Below are 20,931 nucleotides of genomic sequence, written 5' to 3' on the forward strand. Positions count from 1 at the left end.
ATTATTTTCTGACCACATGGTAAAGATATTCTACATTCAAAGCCTCTTGCCAGTTTTATTTTTTTTACTTGGAAGAAAATATTCTTTTTCTTCTGGTTGCATTGAATTTTCTATTTTTGGTCCTATGTCATTTCCTTTCTAAGTCTGCTGGAGATATATTTTTATTTATCCTCTTTTGAATACACGTGTTTCTTGATTTTGAATTTTGTCTTAAGTCTAGAGATTCTGAGCCTTGTAATAAATATTATTTTATCTCGCTTTGATTTTATCTATTTTCTTCTTCTGGAAGTTTAATTGGATGTACATGTGTTGAATTGTTGGCAGATCAATTATTTTTCATCTTTCTTAGTTTTCATTTCCTTGTTTCTTTACCAGAATTTCCTGTGCTAGGTGATTTCATTAGGCACATCTTGTAGTTCATAATTTCTCTTCATCTGTGCTTAATTTTCTTTTAAGTGAATCTATTTTTTTCTTTTTACTTTTAACAGTTATATTTTTTATTTCAGAAGTTCCACTTCTTTTTTTAGATTCCCAAGTCTTTTATAGTCTTATGTTGCTTGCTCTTTTTTCTGAATCTATGGGTATTCTGTAGGCTGTATATGGCAGTCAATCCAATGTCTGATGTCTTTAGGGGTCTAAATTCATTGCCGTTCTTTCTGTTGTCTCTCCCTCATGGTGGGTTGTCACCTCCTTTGCTTGATGATCTTTGGTTATGAACTCCTATTTGATTGATCTTTCCCTGAAGCATCTTGAGTGTTTGATTTGTGCTTTCCTCCTGATTTGTATCTGCTTCCATTGGAAGCCAGGGAGTTTGCATGGCTCAGTTTCCTCACTTTGCTTCTGGTCCAGAGCTCAGTGTCCATTATTGCTCTTGGCATTACTGTTTGTAGCTCCTGACTGTCAGCTTTAGTTTTTAGCTAGAGGTTTATTCCTTTTGGGGGGGGGGGGAGAAGGGTGGCTTTAAATGTTCCCTATTTCTATGAGCTATGAGCTCAGCAAAATTATAAATTTTTAAAATCTAGAACCTACTTTGTTTTGCAATGAGAGTCCCCCACTAGTTCTTTGTAACTGTTGGGATTAGAAGTCCTTTACATTAATGTTTAATTTTAGCAGTGTGTTTACTTGAGTTTGTATTAGGAAAAACAAACAAACATGTCCTACCAAGTGTAAGATTTATTGTGATACCAAATTTTCTATTAAAACGAATTTACATCTAAGTTAGAAGTTGAGTTAGTCTCAAGAAAAAATATTGAATAACAGTACCATAGGTGGTGGGGTGGATTTTGCAACATTAGAAAACGTTTATTTATTTAAACGTAGAAACTTGGGGAGTGTGAATAAAAGATTTGGGAAACACTGAGCTAGGGAATCAAGATGAGTAGGGCACAGTGTATCCTCTGGGCTTAACAAAGATAAACCAGTGATGACCAGTGTGAGAACTGCTGTCAAAGAGATATGGACCGGGTACTCTGGGTTTACAGAGAAGAGATGCAGAAACTTGGTAGTAGTGAGAAATGCATCCCAGAATTAAGTATTAAGGATTGGTAAACAGGTGGTTGCAGAATAAGGTTCATGAATCAGAAGCAGTTGAGTATGAATGGCTTCTAAGTTGCATGGCATGAAGTGACTGAAAATAAAAGCAGGAACAGGATTACAAAGGCCTTACATGCTATGGATGGGAGTTTGAACCTTATTCTGAAGATGAAGGGAAGCTACTGGATGATTTTTAAGCACTGAAATGTTACCAGAGTTTTAGAGGGTGCCAGAGTCAAAGGCAAGTCACCAGCTAGAAAGCTGCTTGTTCAGTTAGTTCAGAGGAGAAAAAATGAAACAATTAAGGCAGTGTCACTGGCATGAAGAGGTGTACGTGTGCCTATTTTAGGTTTCTTTGGTGGATGAAAATGACAGGGTTTTGTGGTCAGGTGAATAGGAATGTTGAAAAAGACTGGGGAGCCTAGATTGAATCCCAGGGAGCTACTCTGGTTAACTAGGTAGCATGTAGAGCAACTGACTGCTAACACACAGAGGAAAGAGGAAAGAACTTGGTTTCATCCGTTTGTTTTTGAGGAAAAAGATAAGTTCATTTTTGAACTTAATCCGAGAGGCTTGTGAGACATTTTAAGATTCAATAACATGTTGACAGGGACTATAGAGATGCAACACAGCCTGGAGAAATTAGAGATTCAGCATTTGGGCATGTGTAGCCATTGTTTGCTACAATGAAATATGAGATATTTAAAGTGGCATGTAGATTTTTTAATAGTTAAGAATTTAATGTGTATGAAAAACAGAAGTTGTACATCAAACCTATGATGTCATGGATATCATGTAGGCCAAGTGAGCCCAATAAAAGAGAAATACTGGGTGAATAAAAATACATGTGTTATGTGGAAATGGTAAAAATCATGGTGAAGCTATGCAAATGATGGAAGTTCAGAAAGTGCTGTTTTAAGCCATGGGTGTGGTGGATAAGGTCACCGAGGAGAGAGTAAGCCTGAAAAGAAAAGAGAGTTAACATTTGGGTGGCGGGGAATGGAGAAGAAGCGCCCATGGAGACTGAGGAAAAGCAGCCAGAAGAATAGGAGGAGAACCAGGAGAAGATGGTCTTTGGAGTCCAAATGAAGAGTTCTGAGGAGGAGGAAGTGGTCAACAGCGTCAAGTAAGTTGTAAGCTGAAAAGTGCTCTTTGGACTTAGCATTAAGGCAGACCATTTAGCTGGAAGCATCCAAACAGTGGATTTTTAGAAATACTCCTCTAATATTAATGTTAACAATAGCTGATATTTCTAGCATTTCCTATATGGCATGTACTATTCTAAGCACTACAAATGTGTTAACTGGTTAATCAGGTAGGTAGTATTGCTCTTGCATTTGATACATGAGAACTGAAATACAGAGAGGTTAAGTAACTTGCCCAAGATCACACATTCAGGAAATGGGGGAGCCATGATTCAGTCCCACGCAGTCTGGTTCCAGAGTCCATGCTCTTAATTAACCTCTGTGCCAGTCACCTTGTTGATTAAAACAAAATAGAAAATAATCATATCAGTGTCTAATTACAGTGTAGTGGTATAGGGTGTGCTATCACTAAAGTCAGCCAGGCTGTGAATGACCAGCATGATGTCACAGTGGCTTAGTCCGCTGTGTATGAGCACATTAACTATATTGTAATCCATGCCACAATGGTGATGTGTGGGTTGTGACAGAGTTTTTTGTTCTTTTTGTGTGTATATGTATATATATTTATATATATATATGTATATTGCTGTGAGGATATATATGTATACACATACACACACAAAATGTAAAGCGAATGAGTTTAAAAGTGTATTTATTTCCCAGAGAGCATGTGTTCCATTTTACATGCCACACTTGGGTCCTAAAGTGTCTGTTTTTTTTTTTTTTTCACTTTTGGAGTTAAATTCCCTAAACTCTGGAAATATTGCTCATCCAGAACAGGTCAGGTTCCAGACCTGATAACCAGTTTATTGTAGAAGGTCACTAATGATCTCATTGTAAGCAGTTTCCCTTGAATGGCAGAGGTGGAAACCCATTTGCAGAAAGCCAAAAGTGAATGAGAATGGAAGATTTGAATGGGAGAGAAGGGAGGAACAATTCGTGATGAAGATGAAGACTGACTGTGTAGGAGATAAGGGGACACAAGAGCTATATGACTCTTGGCTGTGGTCAAAGGAGCTAATCAGAGTTAAAGATTTAAAAACTGGTTTAGACCTGCACCATGATCTGAGATGTAGCCTTGGGAAGGAAGAGCCTGGGTGTCCTGGGCAATGAAGATCATTTTAATCAAGGAGGTGAACAGGAGGCTGGGGTCTTGAAGGGATTGTCTTCATGGGCCTTGATGTGGCTGGGATGTTGAGAGTTTGGAAGAGAGAGGGGAACACTCAACTAATAGCCAGTGTTCTTGAACAGGACAACAAGTGAGAACTAAGTAGGTGGCAATGACAAGGAAAGGTAGATGTGGTGAAATAGAGTGAGACTATGGAATCAGAGGACCTATGTTTGAATCCTTTTAGCTTGATGAGCTTGAGCAAATTACTGAATTTTACTCAATGCTTCCCAGCTGTACCCTGCAGGTGATGATAATTGGACCTGAGAATTGCTGTGAGGATGAACGAGATAATGTATATAAAAATAATTGGTACAATGTGTGACAAATAGTTAGCTAGGAAGATTGTTATTGTTGTTCTCATACTCTGAGGTTTTCAAACAGCAAATTGGACCTAAGAAGAATTAAACAGATTTGTATTTTAAGGACTGATGGTGGTTTTGCTTAGGAAAAAAGAAACTTGGTTTGTCCTAACAATAGCCGGATAATAGTGGTGATATGGAAAGGTCTAAGAAATGGTGTTGATGTGGTTCTAGTGATGATATGAAAAGGCGGCCATTACTTGGGCAAGAGTTAGAAGTGCTGCCATGCTGCATTTTTCAGTGATGTTTAGGTTTTGTAGCTATTCTCTGATAGCTACAAATCTTTATTATTGAACTTTATTCCAGAAAGAAGCCTTAGTCTAAAACTCCAGCCCTAATTTCCCTTTTCCCCCATTGAAATAATCCTTTTCAAAACACAGATGATATGTTTGATAATACGAGGCTGTTGATAATATGAGGTTTTTGCCCACCTTTGCAATCTAGCAGTGTTCTGTGTTGCAGTTGTGAGAGTGCCAGATGCAGCAATTGTTAGGAGGATGGAAGTCTGGATGTGGCTCTGGGGAGTTAGGAGATTGACGAGCTTGCCCTGTACCACTCCAACTCTGCCCCTTTGCCCGAGACAGGAACACACATAGATGGACGGATAGGAGAATGAGCAGCAAATACACCATTTTCTCAGTGGAGTCAGGATTCACTTCTGGCCAGGGGGTCGAGAATATGGCAGAGTTTGTGTGTGGTGAAATGGCATATTTCACAGGATGCAATAAAAGCAGATGGGGTAAAAGGGCAGCAATGGAAAGATGTCTTTTGTTCATTCAGCAATTATTCAAGGGTTTTACCATGTGCTGGGCACATACAAAAGTGAGTAAGATACCCTTAATTATCTTCCATCTAAAGGAGACATGTAAACAAATAAGTTCAGGGAAGAGATGGTGACTGTGTGATCCTAAGCGAAAAAAGAGATTAAACTGATATTTGAAGAGAGTTGGGCAAACAGTAGCTGAGGATGAGAATCTTCCAGAGCTCAGTGTTCTTACTGATTTTTTGGGGAGGCCTAAGTTCGAAGGATTTTTCTAATAAACCATATAAGCCAGGAAAACTGCTTCTCATATTATCTCGAATGATTTAAGTACTGATTTGGGTTTGTGTTGTTTCCTTAGGATGGTACAGCATGGATGATTTTGCCCTGGGAGATTTCACTATAGCAGATGATGCTTTGTCAGAAGATTGCCCTTATGTGGACGGTTGTGTCTTTGCTCCTGAATTTATGTCCAATGATTATGTTCGTGTGACTCAACTTTACTGCGATGGGGTGGTAAGATTTGTTGCTCTTTTGTTTTAATGCTGTGTCTTAAAGGCTTATTATTTTGAGAGATTAATGTGAGATTGTATTAGTTTCTGGCATACAACATAATGACTTAAAATGTGTATATGTTGTAAAATTATCACCCCAAGAAATCTAGTTAAAACTATACCCATCACTATTCATAGTACAGATCTTTTTTTTTATTATTATGCTGAGGACTTAATGTCTACTTTTTAAAGGTTTTTTGATTTAGAGTTATGGGAGTAAATATGTTTTTGTGCTACAAAACTTTTCACAAGGAGGTACAAATTCGATTTCATAAGGGAAAGGAAGCAGTGCCTTAACAACAAGAATGTGCAGTACCAGAGAATGAGTGATGGGGAAAGATGGTTTTCTGACTGGAGATTAGAAAGGCTCTCAAGAGACAGCTGTAGATGCAGACCCCGGGGGAAACACTTGGGAAAAAAGCCTAAAGATTCACCGGTTGAAGATATAATCAAAGTATATAAGTAAATGTGCGCTGAAAAATTTATTAGTTTAGTACTGATAGTCCTCACATTAAAAATTGAAAACTACTTTTGCATTTCACTAGAGAAAAATAAAAAGAATTTTTTTTTGTTTAGGGTATGCAGTATAAAGATTTTACCCAAAGTGAGAGAAACTTAGGTAAGTACATTGGTATTTTTTATTTTATTTATTATTATTATTTTTTACATTGGTATTTTAATTTGTTGAGAGATTGTTGTAGGAAGTTCACCCATTCACATCAATGTAACAGTCCTACATAGTTTTCATTTTTATTTTTTATTTTTTGATTTATGTATTTTTAATTGAAGTATAGTTAATATGCAATATTTATTAGTTTCAGGTGTACAACAGAGTAATTGGCATTTATACATGTAAATGAAATGCTTACCATAAGTGTGGTTATATGTTACTGTACAAAGTTATTACTGTTACTGACTATATTCCCTATGCTGTCTGAACTTTACATTCCCATGATTTATTTTTTCATAAGTGGAAGTTTTACCTCTTAGTCCTCTTCATCTATTTTGCTCATCCCCTTCTTTTTTACCTTTCCATATCCATTGTAACCTTTTCTCTATTAACAGTGTTGATTTATTCCAAAATGAGGCATAAAATATTTATTCAAAACTTTTTCTTAATTAAGAATTTGACATCTGCAATATGTGGTGTAGTAAACCAGTTTCTGTCCTGCAAGATTATTGTGATGCCATTAAAATATACATCTTCTGGCCACTTCTGTTTCAACGTCAGCATAGTTCTATAATATCACGGTTACACCCCTGTGTGGAGGCCACGTAAGTTGCTATATGTCATTTGTTTTGTATAAACACTAATAAACATGTTGACCATTCTTGAGGAATGCCAAGTACAAGGGAGGGCTTATGTCTTATTCTTGTATATACTGTTCAGCTTCATTCTTACGTAATCATGTGGGAAAAGTTAATGTTTTGGATTTCTTTCTTTCTTTTTTTTTTTAATGTTTTGGATTTCTATATGTATGACTAATCATGGTGACATGATGAATGAACCTCTGAAGAGCGTTAGATGGTAGACTTGAAACTGAGTTATGGAAAATTAATATGCTTGTTTATAAGTAGCAGCATTGTAGTATAGAAAAGAGAAAAAGGTACAGTATTTTGTCAACTTAGTAAACAACTTATGGTTACCTAGAATGAAGTAAAAGAGAATTAAATTTTTTCAAGTAGCTTAAATCAAGATATAACAAGTAGGATATAAAATTCAGTGAATATATATGAGAACCTAATTTTTTAAAAAATGAATTTGTATTTAAGCAACTCTCATGCTTCTGAGATAAGTTTGAAGAAATTACAACATCTAGAATTGATGGAAGATATTGTGGATTTGGCAAAGAAAGTCGTGGTAAGTGGTAGAATGTGTATTTCCCCCCCTATATCTAAAGAATATAAATATTTATACGGTGTCAAGCCCATGTTACTAATTTATAGTGGTTAATGGATTATGGTTTCAGTTTGGATTAATCTGAGATCATTCTGCTACCAGTGAGTTTATGCTATGTATTTGAGAAATTAGATAGATGGCTGTCTTTCTGGTTCTGACATGAAGGATGAGATCCAGGACCATTCCTTATCATTAAAGGATAGAAATTGGAATTTGTCACAGATGAAAGTATGCTCCTGGTTCACAGGAACTTTTGTCACTGAAAGTGATGGATTCTCTCTTAAAAAATCATGCCACTGTCAGCATCACAACAAATATTTGTTCTTTGGGATAAACTTTTATTATACAGTATTTGAGGCAGTTTCCTGTTCTGCACTGAGGATGTTTTCCCTTGGAAAACCTTTGATCCTTTTTCTTATTTCGATTGGTTATGAAGCCAAGTGTTTATTTCCTGATAATCCTTTGCTATACCTTGTATCAGCCAATGTAGTTTCATAAGAAATCTTAGTGTAGTGAACTTTAAAATCCATACATCTAAAGGTTATACTAAGTCATTTTATTTCTTGAAGCCAATGTAGGATTACTTCTATATTCTTAGGTAAATTGGGCATGAAAGCGCTTGTGGGAAGTAGACTTTATGTATACATAACAGTATTCTTGAAACGTAGGATTTTTTTTGTCCACTGGAAAATTGAAGTGTAACTGATTAAAGATGGAAATAAATGTGTTTTATTGTTTTGTTTTGCAGAATGATTCATTCTTTATTGGGGGCTTATTGAGGATTGGTTATAAAATAGAAAATGTAAGTGATTTTTTTTTTTTTTTTTTTTTTTTAGAAAATATAAGTGTTAAAACACAGGAAGCAAGCACAGTCATTGCTGATAAATGACAGTTGTCTCATGGCTCATTGCCACATGAATTGGGGTCACATGTTAGTGATTTACATGTATTTGCTAGTATTGATTTCTATATTTTGCTTATACAGTCTCCTTATTTTGGGGGTGTGCATCATGTCCCCCCATATGGGTAGTATAATTTTGGGCTTCTTTTACATATGATTGTTTTTTTCTTCTTTAGATTATTTATCTGGCATATATTCTCCCAAATGAAATTATTAGGTCCTCGGTATGAACATTTTTGATATGTCATTATTAGATAATCTCCAGCTAAAATGATAAGCCAATTTTTTTTTTTAATTTTTTTATTTATTTATGATAATCACACACACACAGAGAGAGAGAGAGAGGCAGAGACACAGGCAGAGGGAGAAGCAGGCTCCATGCACCAGGAGCCTGACGTGGGATTCGATCCCAGGTCTCCAGGATCGCGCCCTGGGCCAAAGGCAGGCGCCAAACCGCTGCGCCACCCAGGGATCCCGATAAGCCAATTTTTAATGCTACTGGTAACATAAACATGTTTCCCTTAAGCCTGACATGAGCATTGATAACTCTTCTAATTAACTTCTGAAGTCATTTCAGACTAGATGTATGAATAATATTTCTGTGAACTCCTACTCTTCATGAATATCTTTGCACTGAGTGCTTATTTTCACAGCTGCACTCTCCTATTGTTTGTCTCCTTACTCTTCTATTTGCCATAGACCATTTAAAATACACAGTCCCGGGGATCCCTGGGTGGCGCAGCAGTTTAGCGCCTGCCTTTGGCCCAGGGCGCGATCCTGGAGACCCGGGATCGAATCCCACGTCAGGCTCCCGGTGCATGGAGCCTGCTTCTCCCTCTGCCTGTGTCTCTGCCTCTCTCTCTCTCTGTGACTATCATAAATAAAAAAAAAAAAAAAAATTTAAAATACACAGTCCCTTTCAGGAACCTTAATCTTTACCTTTAACCTTGTGGTAAGGATGGAAGTCCTAGTTTAGATAAGTTCTGAGACCTCTCATTCACCTTGTATTATTGTACCCTCCTGCTATGCAGGGCAGCTCCTGGCCAGGTTGTAAACCTCAGCTTCTAGGTCTGTAATGATTGAAGCACCATCCTGGTCTCTGAGGGTAGCCTGAGGTTACTTGAAGATATACATATGTGAGTCCATGGTATCAGTTAACTTATATATATTGGGGTCCAGGTATTCTAGGTTGCGTGCTAGAGTAATGAAAATATGAGATTGTGTAAGTTTTTATTAAGAATCTGAAATACTTAGGGGGCCTGGGTGGCTCAGTTGCTTAAGTGTCTGCCTTTAGCTCAGGTCATGATCCCAGGGTCCTGAGATCCAGCCCCACATTGGGTTCTCTGCTCAGTAGGGCGTCTGCCTCTCCTTCTCCATCTGCCTTTCCCTCTCCATCTGCCTCTCTCCCACCTCGTGCTCTCTGTAGCGTGCGTACATTCTTTCTTTCTCTCATAAATAAATAAAATCTTCAAAAAAAATCTGAAATACTGTATGTCTAAATTTATGGTGCCGTGTGTAAATTTAAAATTAAAATTAATACCCAAACCACATTCTTCATCTTTTTGATACAGAAAATCTTGGCAATGGAAGAAGCTTTGAATTGGGTGAAATACACAGGCGATGTAACAATTCTACCTAAATTAGGAGCAGTTGACAATTGTTGGCCTATGTTAAGTATTTTCTTTACTGAATGTAAGTATAAATGCATTAAATTGTTACTTGACTCAGATTTAAGGCATTATTTGGGAAAATGAAATGTATGGTTATGTGATTTCTTATTTATCTAAGGATTTTAAAAAATCTTTTTCTCAAAATGCTTTTTATAAGAGAATTTTAACTTTGTAGTTAGCTTTATCCTAAATTTTCTGTCTTAATGATTTCTGACATCATACTTTTAAAAATGCTACCAAGTCGGGGATCCCTGGGTGGCTCAGGGGTTTAGCTCCTGCCTTCGGCCCAGGGCCTGATCCTGGAGTCCTGGGATTGAGTCCCGCATCGGGCTCCCTACATGGAGCCTGCTTCTGCCTGTGTCTCTGCCCCTCTTTCTCTGTCTCTCATGAATAAATAAAACCTTTAAAAAAAAAATGCTACCAGGTGAATACCATAGGTATTATATATGATACCCAAAAAAAGAGTTCATGACTGGGGCCTCATGTATTTTCATTCAAAAGAGAAGTAAGTAATAGAGCTAAGATTATAATTTTCATTTTCCTGATGACTGTTATTCTTTTGTATAATGAAAACTGCTTTGTATATTTTTTTAACTTTGTGAAATATGTTTCTTTAAAGCATTTGAATGTTAGCAGTGTGTTTATATTATGGCTATAGGGATCTTGAAGGAGGAAATACTTGGCTCTTTAGTTGGTGACTGGCACCAGTGCCATCACCACTTGAGAAGAGGCCAAATCTTATACTATTGATCTAAGTGATGGAGAGAAATTAAGCTTAAACATGAAGACAGTTTTTTCTAATATTACGTACTGGGCTATATTACATTGATAGATGTGGTTCTCATTGTTCTGGAGGCCTTTAATTATAGGTTTCTCATTGATCTGGAGGTCTTTAATTATAGGGTGGATTTTTTTTTTTTTAAGATTTTATTTATTTGTTCATGAGAGACAGAGAGAGAGAGAAAGAGAGAGAGAGAGAGAGGCAGAAACACAGGTAGAGGGAAAAGCAGGCTCCATGCAGGGAGCCCGACATATGGGACTCCATCCCTTGTCTCCAGGATCAGGCCTGGGCTGAAGGCGGTGCTAAACCGCTGAGCCACCCAGGCTGCCTATAGGGTAGATTTTATGGTAGAAGTAGAGGACCAATATCACGTGTTGGGCACCAGTGTGGGCTTGGTTCTGACATTCTCTCTCTGTTCTCTTTTATTTTTTTTTAAAGATTTTATTCATTTGTTCGAGAGAGAGAGAGAGAGAGAGAGAAAGGCAGAGACACAGGCAGAGGGAGAAGCAGGCTTCATGCAGGGAGCCTAGTGCGGGACTTGATTCTGGGACTCCAGGATCACACCCTGGGCCTGAAGGCAGACACTCAACTGCTGAGCCACCCAGGGATCCCCTGTTCTCTTCTTTAGAATAGCTCAAAGGTACCTGCTGTTGTACCTATTTTAGAAATAAGACTAAGGCATTGGCAGGTTAAATGATACTTCTGCAGTCGAGTGAGTGAACCTAGATGAGAAGTCAAGTATCCGTGATTTCAAGACTTAGGTTTTTATCCTGTAATCTTACTCTGCCCCTTATTAATTACTTTATTTGGTGACCTTCCGAAATTCCTTCTTAAATTTAGATTTTTAGGTACTTTTTTCACCTTGGAAATGTGTTTGGCTAGAGGCTTGACTAGTTTTGTTGGGATAAAATTATTACCACCTAAAGGAATCTATGGAACAGTAAAAAATATAGAAAAAATATAGAAAATGAGGTGTGGTAAACTTTTAACATTAATTTTGGTTATTGCCTACTTTAGTTCATTACATTTTTAAAAGAACAGTGTTTCAAGTAGCATTTTAACATGGCATTCATGAGTGTCAAAATGTTGAATTAAGATATTAAAATTATTATATTAAATGAAAGAAAGTTTTCCACATTTTTATCTTTAGACATTTTTATTGAACATTGTGCTGGGTACACCACAGGCGCTCAGTAATGTTTGTTGAACTAACTGGAGTATTTATGAGGCCTATTTGGAATATTATGTCCAAGCATTTGTTTTAACTACAATTGGAACTAATGTAATAATAAGTGCTTTTTTTAAATGCTAGAAGTAAAACAGATTAGGTTCATCAGCAATGAATCTAATATGTTGTAAAACATTTTTTCAGTTCACTTTAAGTTGTACTATTTGATACATGTAAAAGACTGCAAGAAACATGTTATTAGAAAGTTTAATAATTAATTGACCTTATGGACTGACCTTTGTAACCTAAGTTTTAGAACATTAACAATACCAATTTGCTTTTTTTTTTAAATAAATGTTCTCTCACTCTCTCCTAAAAATAAAATTTAGACAAGTATCACATAACTAAAGTTGTAACAGAAAACTGCAATTTGCTTGAAGAATTTAAAACTCAAAATTGTGCGGAATGTATAGAGGTGAGAATAAATATTTACTTGTAAGTATATTTTAAAATTTATCTGTTAGAACTTTTGTTAACATCCAAAATAAGTTCAGTAAAACTGCTGTTAGCACACAAGGAACAGCCGTAAAATTTAATAATAACACATTTAAAGAAAGATTTCAATACAATTTGATTGGAATATTTATTTTTCCAGAAGAGGAAGACATCTTGGTCAGAATTTAAAAATTTTATATGTGTATATTAAATATATATTTACATGTTATTAAATTTATAGAATATTAAATAATAAACATTTAAATATATGTGTTTTAAAAGTTAATTGAAAAATAGAAATTTGATTTTTTTTTAAACTAAAAGATTTTTAATTTGAGGAAATATAATTTTCTTTGGTAACAGCTTTTTTGAGATAGAATTCATATGCCATAGAATTCACTCATAGGAATTTTTTTTTTTTTTTTTTAAGATTTTTAAGTAATCTCTATGCCCACTGTGGGGCTCAGACTTATAGCCCTGAGATCAAGAGTCACATGCTCTATCGACAGAGCCAGACAGGCTCCTGGGAAATATGATTCTAACTAAAATTTTTAAAGGATTTAGGAAAATATTTAATGGTTCTATTTAATTCACTAACTAAAGTTATATAGTCCAGTTTATTTTAACCTGTTTATTTTGAAAATTAGAAAGTTTGAAAAGTTTCCATTATACTTACAGCATCTTTGATTTCATTCTTGCTGATTTTGCTGCCTCATTTTTTGGCAATTAACCTATTCAACGTTGCCTATATTTTTTTTTAGCAGTCAGGATTACTGAATAATACATTTTCTAACTTAAAATTTTACCTTGCATCTGTTTTATTTCCCTGCTATATGGCAGGCTCAGTAGGCATATTTAAAAGTAGGCCTGCCAAATAATATACAAGGAGATAAATTGTTAGTAGTTATCCATAATGTGGTGGTTTTATTTACTTTTGATATTCCTTTAACAAAGTTAGCCTTTAGTTATCAGAGATAGGTTTCTTTAAATAAGTATACCAAAATATTGGGTATTGGGTTCTTGTTTTCTACATAAAAAATCCCCCAGCTTATTTTTGTTATCAAAGATAAAAGCCCAGAGCCCTTATTTCTCAGATATCGGGGTTCTTGGTTGTCTTTGCTTTTAATTGATGGGTCTTCTTTCACCTTGGTTTCTCAGCAAGGAGAACTAATGAAAATGAAAGGAAATGAAGAGTTTTCAAAAGAAAGATTTGATATAGCTATTATCTATTACACCAGAGCCATTGAATATAGGTAAGAGCAAAATAGAACATTGCGATCCTTTTTTTGTGGCAAATCAAATTAGAATGCTAGTCAGGAGAAATAAAAGCAAGATGAGGAGCTGGAGAGAGTATCTTCTACTTGCTATGTATAATACTTGGGCATTAGAAGTGTTAGGGATGGCTGGGTAGATGAATGTAACCAAGTCATGCAGAACTGTGAATATGATTCTACCCAGGTGCCCCATTTTCTCAAGCTTTCCAGTATAGTGTCACTTGTTTCTTCTTGTACTCATTTTGCCTACAGCTAATCCCTTCCAAATTATCAGCTGATCAAAAAAGGGTATTTTGTTACTAACTAAAGGTATTACTAACACTTAAGATATCCCCTGTTCAGTAAGTTTTGCTAAGAGAGAACTTTTAAAGGATAATAGTTGGAATTGTTGAGTGTATATTTTCTCCTCCTCATCTTCTGTTTGCTCAGCTACTAGAATTTTGTAGCATTCCTGCACAGTGTGCTTCATACTTGGTTCCTACTGACATCTTTGCTGGGAGTTCTAATATTGTAGCAAGGCTTTGGAGGATGTGCTGTAGATAGCTACTCTCTTTCCTGCCTTGCCTGTTTCCATGGGGAATAAGTGAATCAGGGTAGCACACCACATCTGGAAGGCTGCTCTGTTCCAAGGAAAGAACAGATTAAACCCCTAGGAAAGACAAAATTTGAAATGAAGTTATTTAAATTATTGTTGCAGTTTACAGATTTTTTTTGTCAGAGTTCTTTGTCAAGTGGTATAGTCCTGACTTATATAATTCTGTCCTTTATACCATACTTGTGATTTGCTAGCTTTTTAGTATGTGTCTCATTTGATCTTCACCACATCCTTAGCAGTTAGGCAGAAAATGTAGGACATTTTGAATACAGTGAAGTGTAGGTTGATTTGAACAAAGTTACTGGTAGGAAATGAAGAAACTAGGACTTAGCCAGTTAGGTCTCCAAATCTTATATTCTTTCTGCTCTGCCACACAGATGTAAAGTTTTTGAGAAGTTTTTCATGCCCTATGTTTTCTGTGTGCTTTTTATTTGTTTTGTATGTGATGTCCTTTACTGACTAACCATTATTTCTTTTAAAGACCTGAAAATCACCTTCTTTATGGTAACCGAGCTCTTTGTTTTCTTCGCACTGGACAGTTTAGGTAAGTTGGTTAGAGTCACTGTTACACTAAATACTCAGTCACTGAGCTGTTATACTGAATACTCATTTTTGAGAAATATTTGTTCTGCAGGCATACAAGAAAATCCTTCAATAATTTTTTGGCAGAAATAGCCAAATGGTTAAAGGGGTTCTGTAGGCTTTATACATAATGACAATGGCAGCAGCAGCTGTTCTGAGTAGATAACGTATTATATGCTGTTTTAAGTACTTTACATATGTTCCTTAATTCTCACAACATACTATTAGGTAATGTTATTCACATTTACATTTAGGTGGACTCATGCCATTACTAAGTAGTGATGTCAAGATTTGAACACAGATCTTCTCTGATGATGTAGAAGTCTGTATTTATAATACCTGTGTTATATCCTTTTGCTCTCAATCTGTATAATTCTGGAAGCATTTTCACTGTTTCCTATATCTTGATATAAAAAAATTAAGTAAATCTCATTTGTAAGTGAAAGAAAGAAAAGAAATTTAATGGTTTTAACCATCAAAGTGAGATCATAATTCTTTTAATTTCTTACATAATTAATTCTTAGTTTCTTATGTTGCATTGAGCTTTTATTTATTGGTCAAGAAAGATTGTTGACACTGCACCAACCATGATTTTGTTGTCTCACAGTTTAAAATTTTTAGTATAGGGCAGCCCTGGTGGCTCAGTGGTTTAGCGCCACTTTCAGCCCGGGGTATGATCCTGGAGACCCGGGACTGAGTCCCATGTCAGGTTCCCTGCATGGAGCCTGCTTCTCCCTCTGCCTGTGTCTCTGCCTCTCTCTCTGTATCTCTCATGAATAAATAAATAAAATCTTAAAAAAAATTTAGTATATAAATTACAAGCATTAATATTGAGCAGTGTATATGCTCTTACATTTAATTATGTTCTTCTTAGGGCGGCTTCAGGAATATATCTGCTCAGGAGAAGAATATTAAAAATACAACAAAACAAACTAAAAAACCAGTTTAGAGCTGGGGATCCTTAGGAAAAAGCTGCATAGTCATAAGGTTCTGCAGAGTTATTAGTTATAATTTATATTTGTGTTTGACGTTTTTGTTGCTGAAAATAAAAGGAGAAACCTGACAAGTTATATGATTCTCACTGTCCATGAAGAAAGAGGACAGGAGTTGCTCAGGTGAAACAGTTTTCCTGATGCTTAGTTCTGGAAGAAATTTCTTACATGGCCTACAAGTAACATGACTGGGTGTTGGAGTAGAGAAGACCCTCAGCAACGTTCCTACTCAAAGCAGAAAATTCTCTGAAAGTGCACTTTTGGGTTTCTGATGAAAGCAGAGAGTCTTGTACTAGTGTTTTTTAGTTAAAGTTCTTATGTTGGAGTGTGGGAGGGTGGGAGTGGGAAAAAAGAGTATATTCCAGGTATGTAGCTTTTAAAAATAACATTTGTTTTTCTTTTATTATAAACAGAACACATTCTCATGGTAGAAAATTTGGAAAATACAAGAGTTTAAAAAGAAGAAAATAAAAATCACCAGTAATCCAACCACCTCGGAGAATACCGCTGTATTAACGTTATGCAGCTTTTAGATGGCTTAAGCCGTGGATAAAGCGAGGCTATCTAGACTAGAGGAATGGATGGGCTGGACACAGTCTTCCATCAATACCACTGTCCTCAACTGGTTCTGACAAGAAATGAGCTACAAATGTCCTTAGGTTATTGCTTCTGGCTAGGTCCAGAATTGCAGATATCCTATGCTGTTTGATGGTAAATCGGTGTGCTTTCAAGATGAATAGGTTGGCAACTTGACTAGCCTCTTGTGAAAATCGAAACCTTGATTGGGCGGAAGGTCATCCACTCTGCATAGGGGAGCTCCGAGAGCGGAGCAGCAAGCCGGGGGGTTTCTACCCTCTTTCATGAGTGTTGAATGCTAGACACTCAAGGAGGATCCTCTTAAAACTGCGCTGCAAAGGAGGTGCATCAAAGTAGAAATACAGAAGCCAGGTAGCCTGGTGAGGAAAAGGTCAAGAGCAGGGTTGTGTGTCCATCCTTGTACCTACTTCCTGATAGTCTAGCTTGTGGTTCAACACCATTGAAATTTTCACTAGAGGCAGGTCAGCCGCATTTTCTTCTTAGGGAATCACTGATATGTATTGGATGCCAATGTAAAGTCAGAAACATTGTGCCTCATAGTTTTGTTGGTGTTTCCTACCTTTTTGCATACTGTTTATATGACTTGTTCAGTAGGGATAATGTTTTCTGAGTCTATATAGTACATCTCACTCCTGATCAAGTGAGTAGATAATGTGACTTCAGAAAGGAACATGTTGCCAGCGATTCACTATTGCTATTGACAAAAGAGGACCCCAAGCCCTTTAGCTGAGTTACCACGATTGAGATGTTTTAAAGCTCTCACACCTGAGGTTTGGTAGATCTGTCAAGGGAATCTGGCAGAGCAGCTGTGGGACACCTGGGGGTAAAGCATCTAACCTCTGTGGCACTGTTGTGAGCACTTTATGCATTCAAGCTCAAAAAGCCCTTATCTCTGTGAGGTGGGTGCTGCTGTCTCTATAGATGAGGAAACAGGAATGGGGAAGTCAAGCAAAGTATTCTCAGAAACTAGGTGGGTGTGATGGAGCCAGAATATGAACCCAGGCAGCCTGGATACAGTCTTTACCATTAATCCCCATTGGAAGGGGATGGTAGACTTAAAGGACAATATGAAAAAAAATTTTTTTTAAATAAATGGTTCAAATAGTCAACAAACATGAGTATCCTTATAGAACATGCAGATTACAAACCTTGAGTCTCTTTCTCATGTCCATCAGATTGGCAAAAATTTTAAAAACCTCATAATACCAAGTGTTTGAGAGGATGTGGAACAAAGGAAACTTGCATACTCGACTGGAGAAAGTGTAAATTGGTGCAATCACTTTGGACAGCAATTTGGCAAGGTGAAGATGTGCATACTCTGCAGCCCACTTCTAGGCTCCTATTCTCCAAACTCAAATGTGTACCCAAGAAGATACATACAAGCCTTCATGATAGCACTGTTTGTAAGAGTAAAGAAATGGAAACAACTTAAATGTCCATCAGTGGGGGAATGGATAAATAAATGATGGTATATTCATACAATGGAATTTTATGCAGCAGTTAAAATGATGACAATGTTGAGTGAAAATGCAAGTTGCAGAATAATTTGTATGGTATGATGCAATTTATATAATGTCAAAATATGCAAAATGACATACATATCCATAGTTAATACATAGTATGTATTAAAATGTTTTTGAAATGCATGGGCATGTTAAACACCAGGGGAGTGGCTGTCTCTGGGGAGGGAAGGATGGGAGATGAGAAAGTGGAACACAGTGGTTGTGGACTGTAACAGTTCTGCAAAAAGATCTGAAGTAAATATGGCAAAATGTTAAGATCTTGCTAAGCTGGTACATGGGTGTTGACTTAATGTTATTCTCTGTATTTTTGTGTGTAATTGAAATATGTGATAAAAAGTGATATAGTGAAATTAAAAATGCACATGGTAAGATGAAAAAAAAAACCAAAAGCAATGGTCACTAAAACATCAAGGATAAAGTAAGTGAAAAGTAATCTTGTAAGAAGAGAAATAGAAGTGTTTTAAGACTGATGGTGGGGGAGCCTGAGGTGAGGTGTGTGTGGGGAAAATGCTTCATTAAGAAATGGTCAAAGTGGTGGTGGTGGTTTTAATGCCAGATAGCACAGTTTGTACCACCTCTGGGGGGATGTAGGTGAGGCTGAGAGCCCATCTGAACTCTTAACATTCATCAGACGTGTGCACCTCCAGATCTGCGGATGTCATATCTGGGAAATCTTTGGAATGGGGTTGGAATGGGGGGTGCTGTGTGTGGAAATACACTACCTTCTGCCACAGCTTCCACTGAATCTGAATCCTTCACACTCAGGACTGTGTGCAGTGTATCCCAGATGCCCGTTGTGGCTGAGATGTCCTTTTATTCAGGTCTTCCAGAAGTTCACTTTTCAAATACAATTTGCCATTTATAGGGCATTTTAGAGTAATAGTTTTAATTGAAGTAATCAGATATATTCTTGTTTGTTTTTTTTGTTTTTTGAATAATCAGATATTTTTAAAGGAGAATCTAGAATAGGCATTTAGGCATATCTGTGGCTTCTGTAGTTACAGTACTTACGCAAGGTATATCATTAGGCTGTGCCTCTTTATTGTTTCATTTCTCCTAGTTCTCACATGTGGAAATTTGAATTCTTTGATGGGACATGATAAACTGTAAGAGGAAATGAAATTGGAGAAAGGGAAAGCTCAGCCTTGGATGTTTTTTACATTTACTTTGGAAAATTATGGAATTTTAAACTTGGTATTTGCTTTGACCTTCAGTGTTTAACTACCCATCATAATATGTTCTCTTCTGTTAGATCCAACTTGTGATTAATCACCGGCAGATAGACTTTAAATGACTTCTGGTTTTTGTTTTCGTTTTGTGTTTTTCTGAATTTCTCTGAGGCCAGAGGTATAAATTAAGTCAATTGTATGTTCCTATGAGAATTTCAAAAATCCTAGTGTGGGGTGCCTGGCTGGTGCAGTCAGGAGAGCATACGTGACTCTTGATCTCAGGGTTGGGAGTTTGAGCCCCATGTTGGGCTTGGAGCCTACTTAAAGAAGAAAAATCCTAGTGTGTGTTTGTAGCTTCAGTGTGAGCATTTTGGTTTGGTAAATTACTAAGCTGCTCTCTTTTGTGGGCTCTTTATTTTTACAAGCTGCTAAATTTGCTTTTGAAGAAAACATTTTTTCAATATTGGTGGTGCACTCGCTTTTTAAAGAGCAGTAACAAATGCATATCATAAAAAGTTAAGAGTATGAAAGGATAAACTGAAAACTCTTGCCAAGCTCAGACCCCTGCCCTGATTCCTGTTTTCAGATACTTAAATAGTTCCATAATATTTTTTATGCCTATATAAGCACTTAATATGTTGAACCAAATGGAGTTGCCATTTTTATAAGTTAGAATATAGGCAGTTTTGTTTGATTCAATGTAATGTGTATATATGTGTAATCGTGTGTGTGTGTATATATATATATTTTTTAAATATACGTGGGAGCATACTATACATACTGTTGTCCTTTTGGTTTTTTAAAAAATACTTAACTTTTGGAGCTTGTTGCATATCAGTGTATATAGAGGTATAACCTTATTTGTATTCATGGCTCCATAGTCTTTTACTCATGGATTACTCCTGCTTTGGTTAGTTTGTATTAGAATATAAATTATTTCCAGTTAAAAAAAATTATGTACAGCTCTGTAATGATATCCTTTTACTTATGTTCTACACTCAGGTGCAAGTATATCTGAATAGATAAATTCCTGAGTGCTTTTACTTGGATGAAAGAGCTTATCTAATTTTAATTCCAGACACTGACTTTTTTTTTTTTTTTTTCAGACACTGACTTTTGATTTAAAGTATATGTGTTCAGTTGATGGTTGTTACAGCTGAGTCCTGCTTTTATTGCTTCATTGTAAGATCTAGGAACCTGGGAGAGTAGTAGTATTATTTATTGGTCTGGTCAGGTCTCAGAGGGATGATTTACAATAGGGAAGAAAAAAAATGATAATCCTTTTATGGCCTGTGAAATTCTTACATATATGGTGGTTTGAGAATCAGTAAATAGCATCTCCTTTCCTCCCAAGTCCAGAATCAGTTAAGAAATAGAAACAGAAGACAAGGCAAATGGTGATCCAATCTTGCCTCCAGTACTGACAGTTTTCAAAGAACAGGGCTTTATCAGAACAGTCTGATAGCCAAGTGACTTGTTATTAGTTCACCTATGGTCACAACCGGCAACAGAGACCTTTGTGAACTTTAAGCTTGGAGAATAGGGAATCTAGTATTTTGGTGCTCAGTATAAGATTCCAAGAGAGAAAAAAGAAGAGGCTAAGCTACATACGATTAGTGCCCCTCCCTACCATTAATTACGTTATTATCCTCAGGAAATGTTAGTGAGGGGTGGAGAAGGAGAGAGCTCAGAAATGATTAGCAAATCCGCATGGAAGCTGGAAGAAGGAGAACTACATATTCACTCCTAACATATTTTAGGG

The 20,931-nt window shown here is 36.4% G+C and overlaps 1 protein-coding gene across 7 annotated transcripts in view; it reads left to right on the top strand.

The window, feature by feature from the left end:
* The window catches only part of TTC3 (tetratricopeptide repeat domain 3), a 118,038-nt gene that overhangs the window by 7,194 nt on the left and 89,913 nt on the right, over positions 1 to 20,931 (top strand). For 4 of the 7 annotated variants that reach the window (XM_055313574.1, XM_055313573.1, XM_055313578.1 and 1 more), the window contains exons 2-10: positions 5,330 to 5,484; positions 6,099 to 6,141; positions 6,647 to 6,797; positions 7,296 to 7,383; positions 8,171 to 8,224; positions 9,895 to 10,015; positions 12,332 to 12,417; positions 13,596 to 13,690; positions 14,788 to 14,850. The exons of 1 other annotated variant lie outside the window; for it this stretch is intronic. In XM_055313574.1, coding sequence (XP_055169549.1) covers positions 5,341 to 5,484; positions 6,099 to 6,141; positions 6,647 to 6,797; positions 7,296 to 7,383; positions 8,171 to 8,224; positions 9,895 to 10,015; positions 12,332 to 12,417; positions 13,596 to 13,690; positions 14,788 to 14,850 — 845 coding nt within the window. In that variant the 5' untranslated portion in view covers positions 5,330 to 5,340. Of the gene's footprint in view, positions 1 to 1,019; positions 2,660 to 5,329; positions 5,485 to 6,098; positions 6,142 to 6,646; positions 6,798 to 7,295; positions 7,384 to 8,170; positions 8,225 to 9,894; positions 10,016 to 12,331; positions 12,418 to 13,595; positions 13,691 to 14,787; positions 14,851 to 16,364; positions 17,779 to 20,931 lie in introns of those variants that run through there. 2 more of the 7 variants (XM_055313575.1, XM_055313579.1) reach the window with 2 other exon arrangements.

Source organism: Nyctereutes procyonoides, unplaced genomic scaffold, assembly GCF_905146905.1.
Source record: "Nyctereutes procyonoides isolate TBG_1078 unplaced genomic scaffold, NYPRO_anot_genome, whole genome shotgun sequence".
Taxonomy (NCBI): Eukaryota; Metazoa; Chordata; class Mammalia; order Carnivora; family Canidae; genus Nyctereutes; species Nyctereutes procyonoides.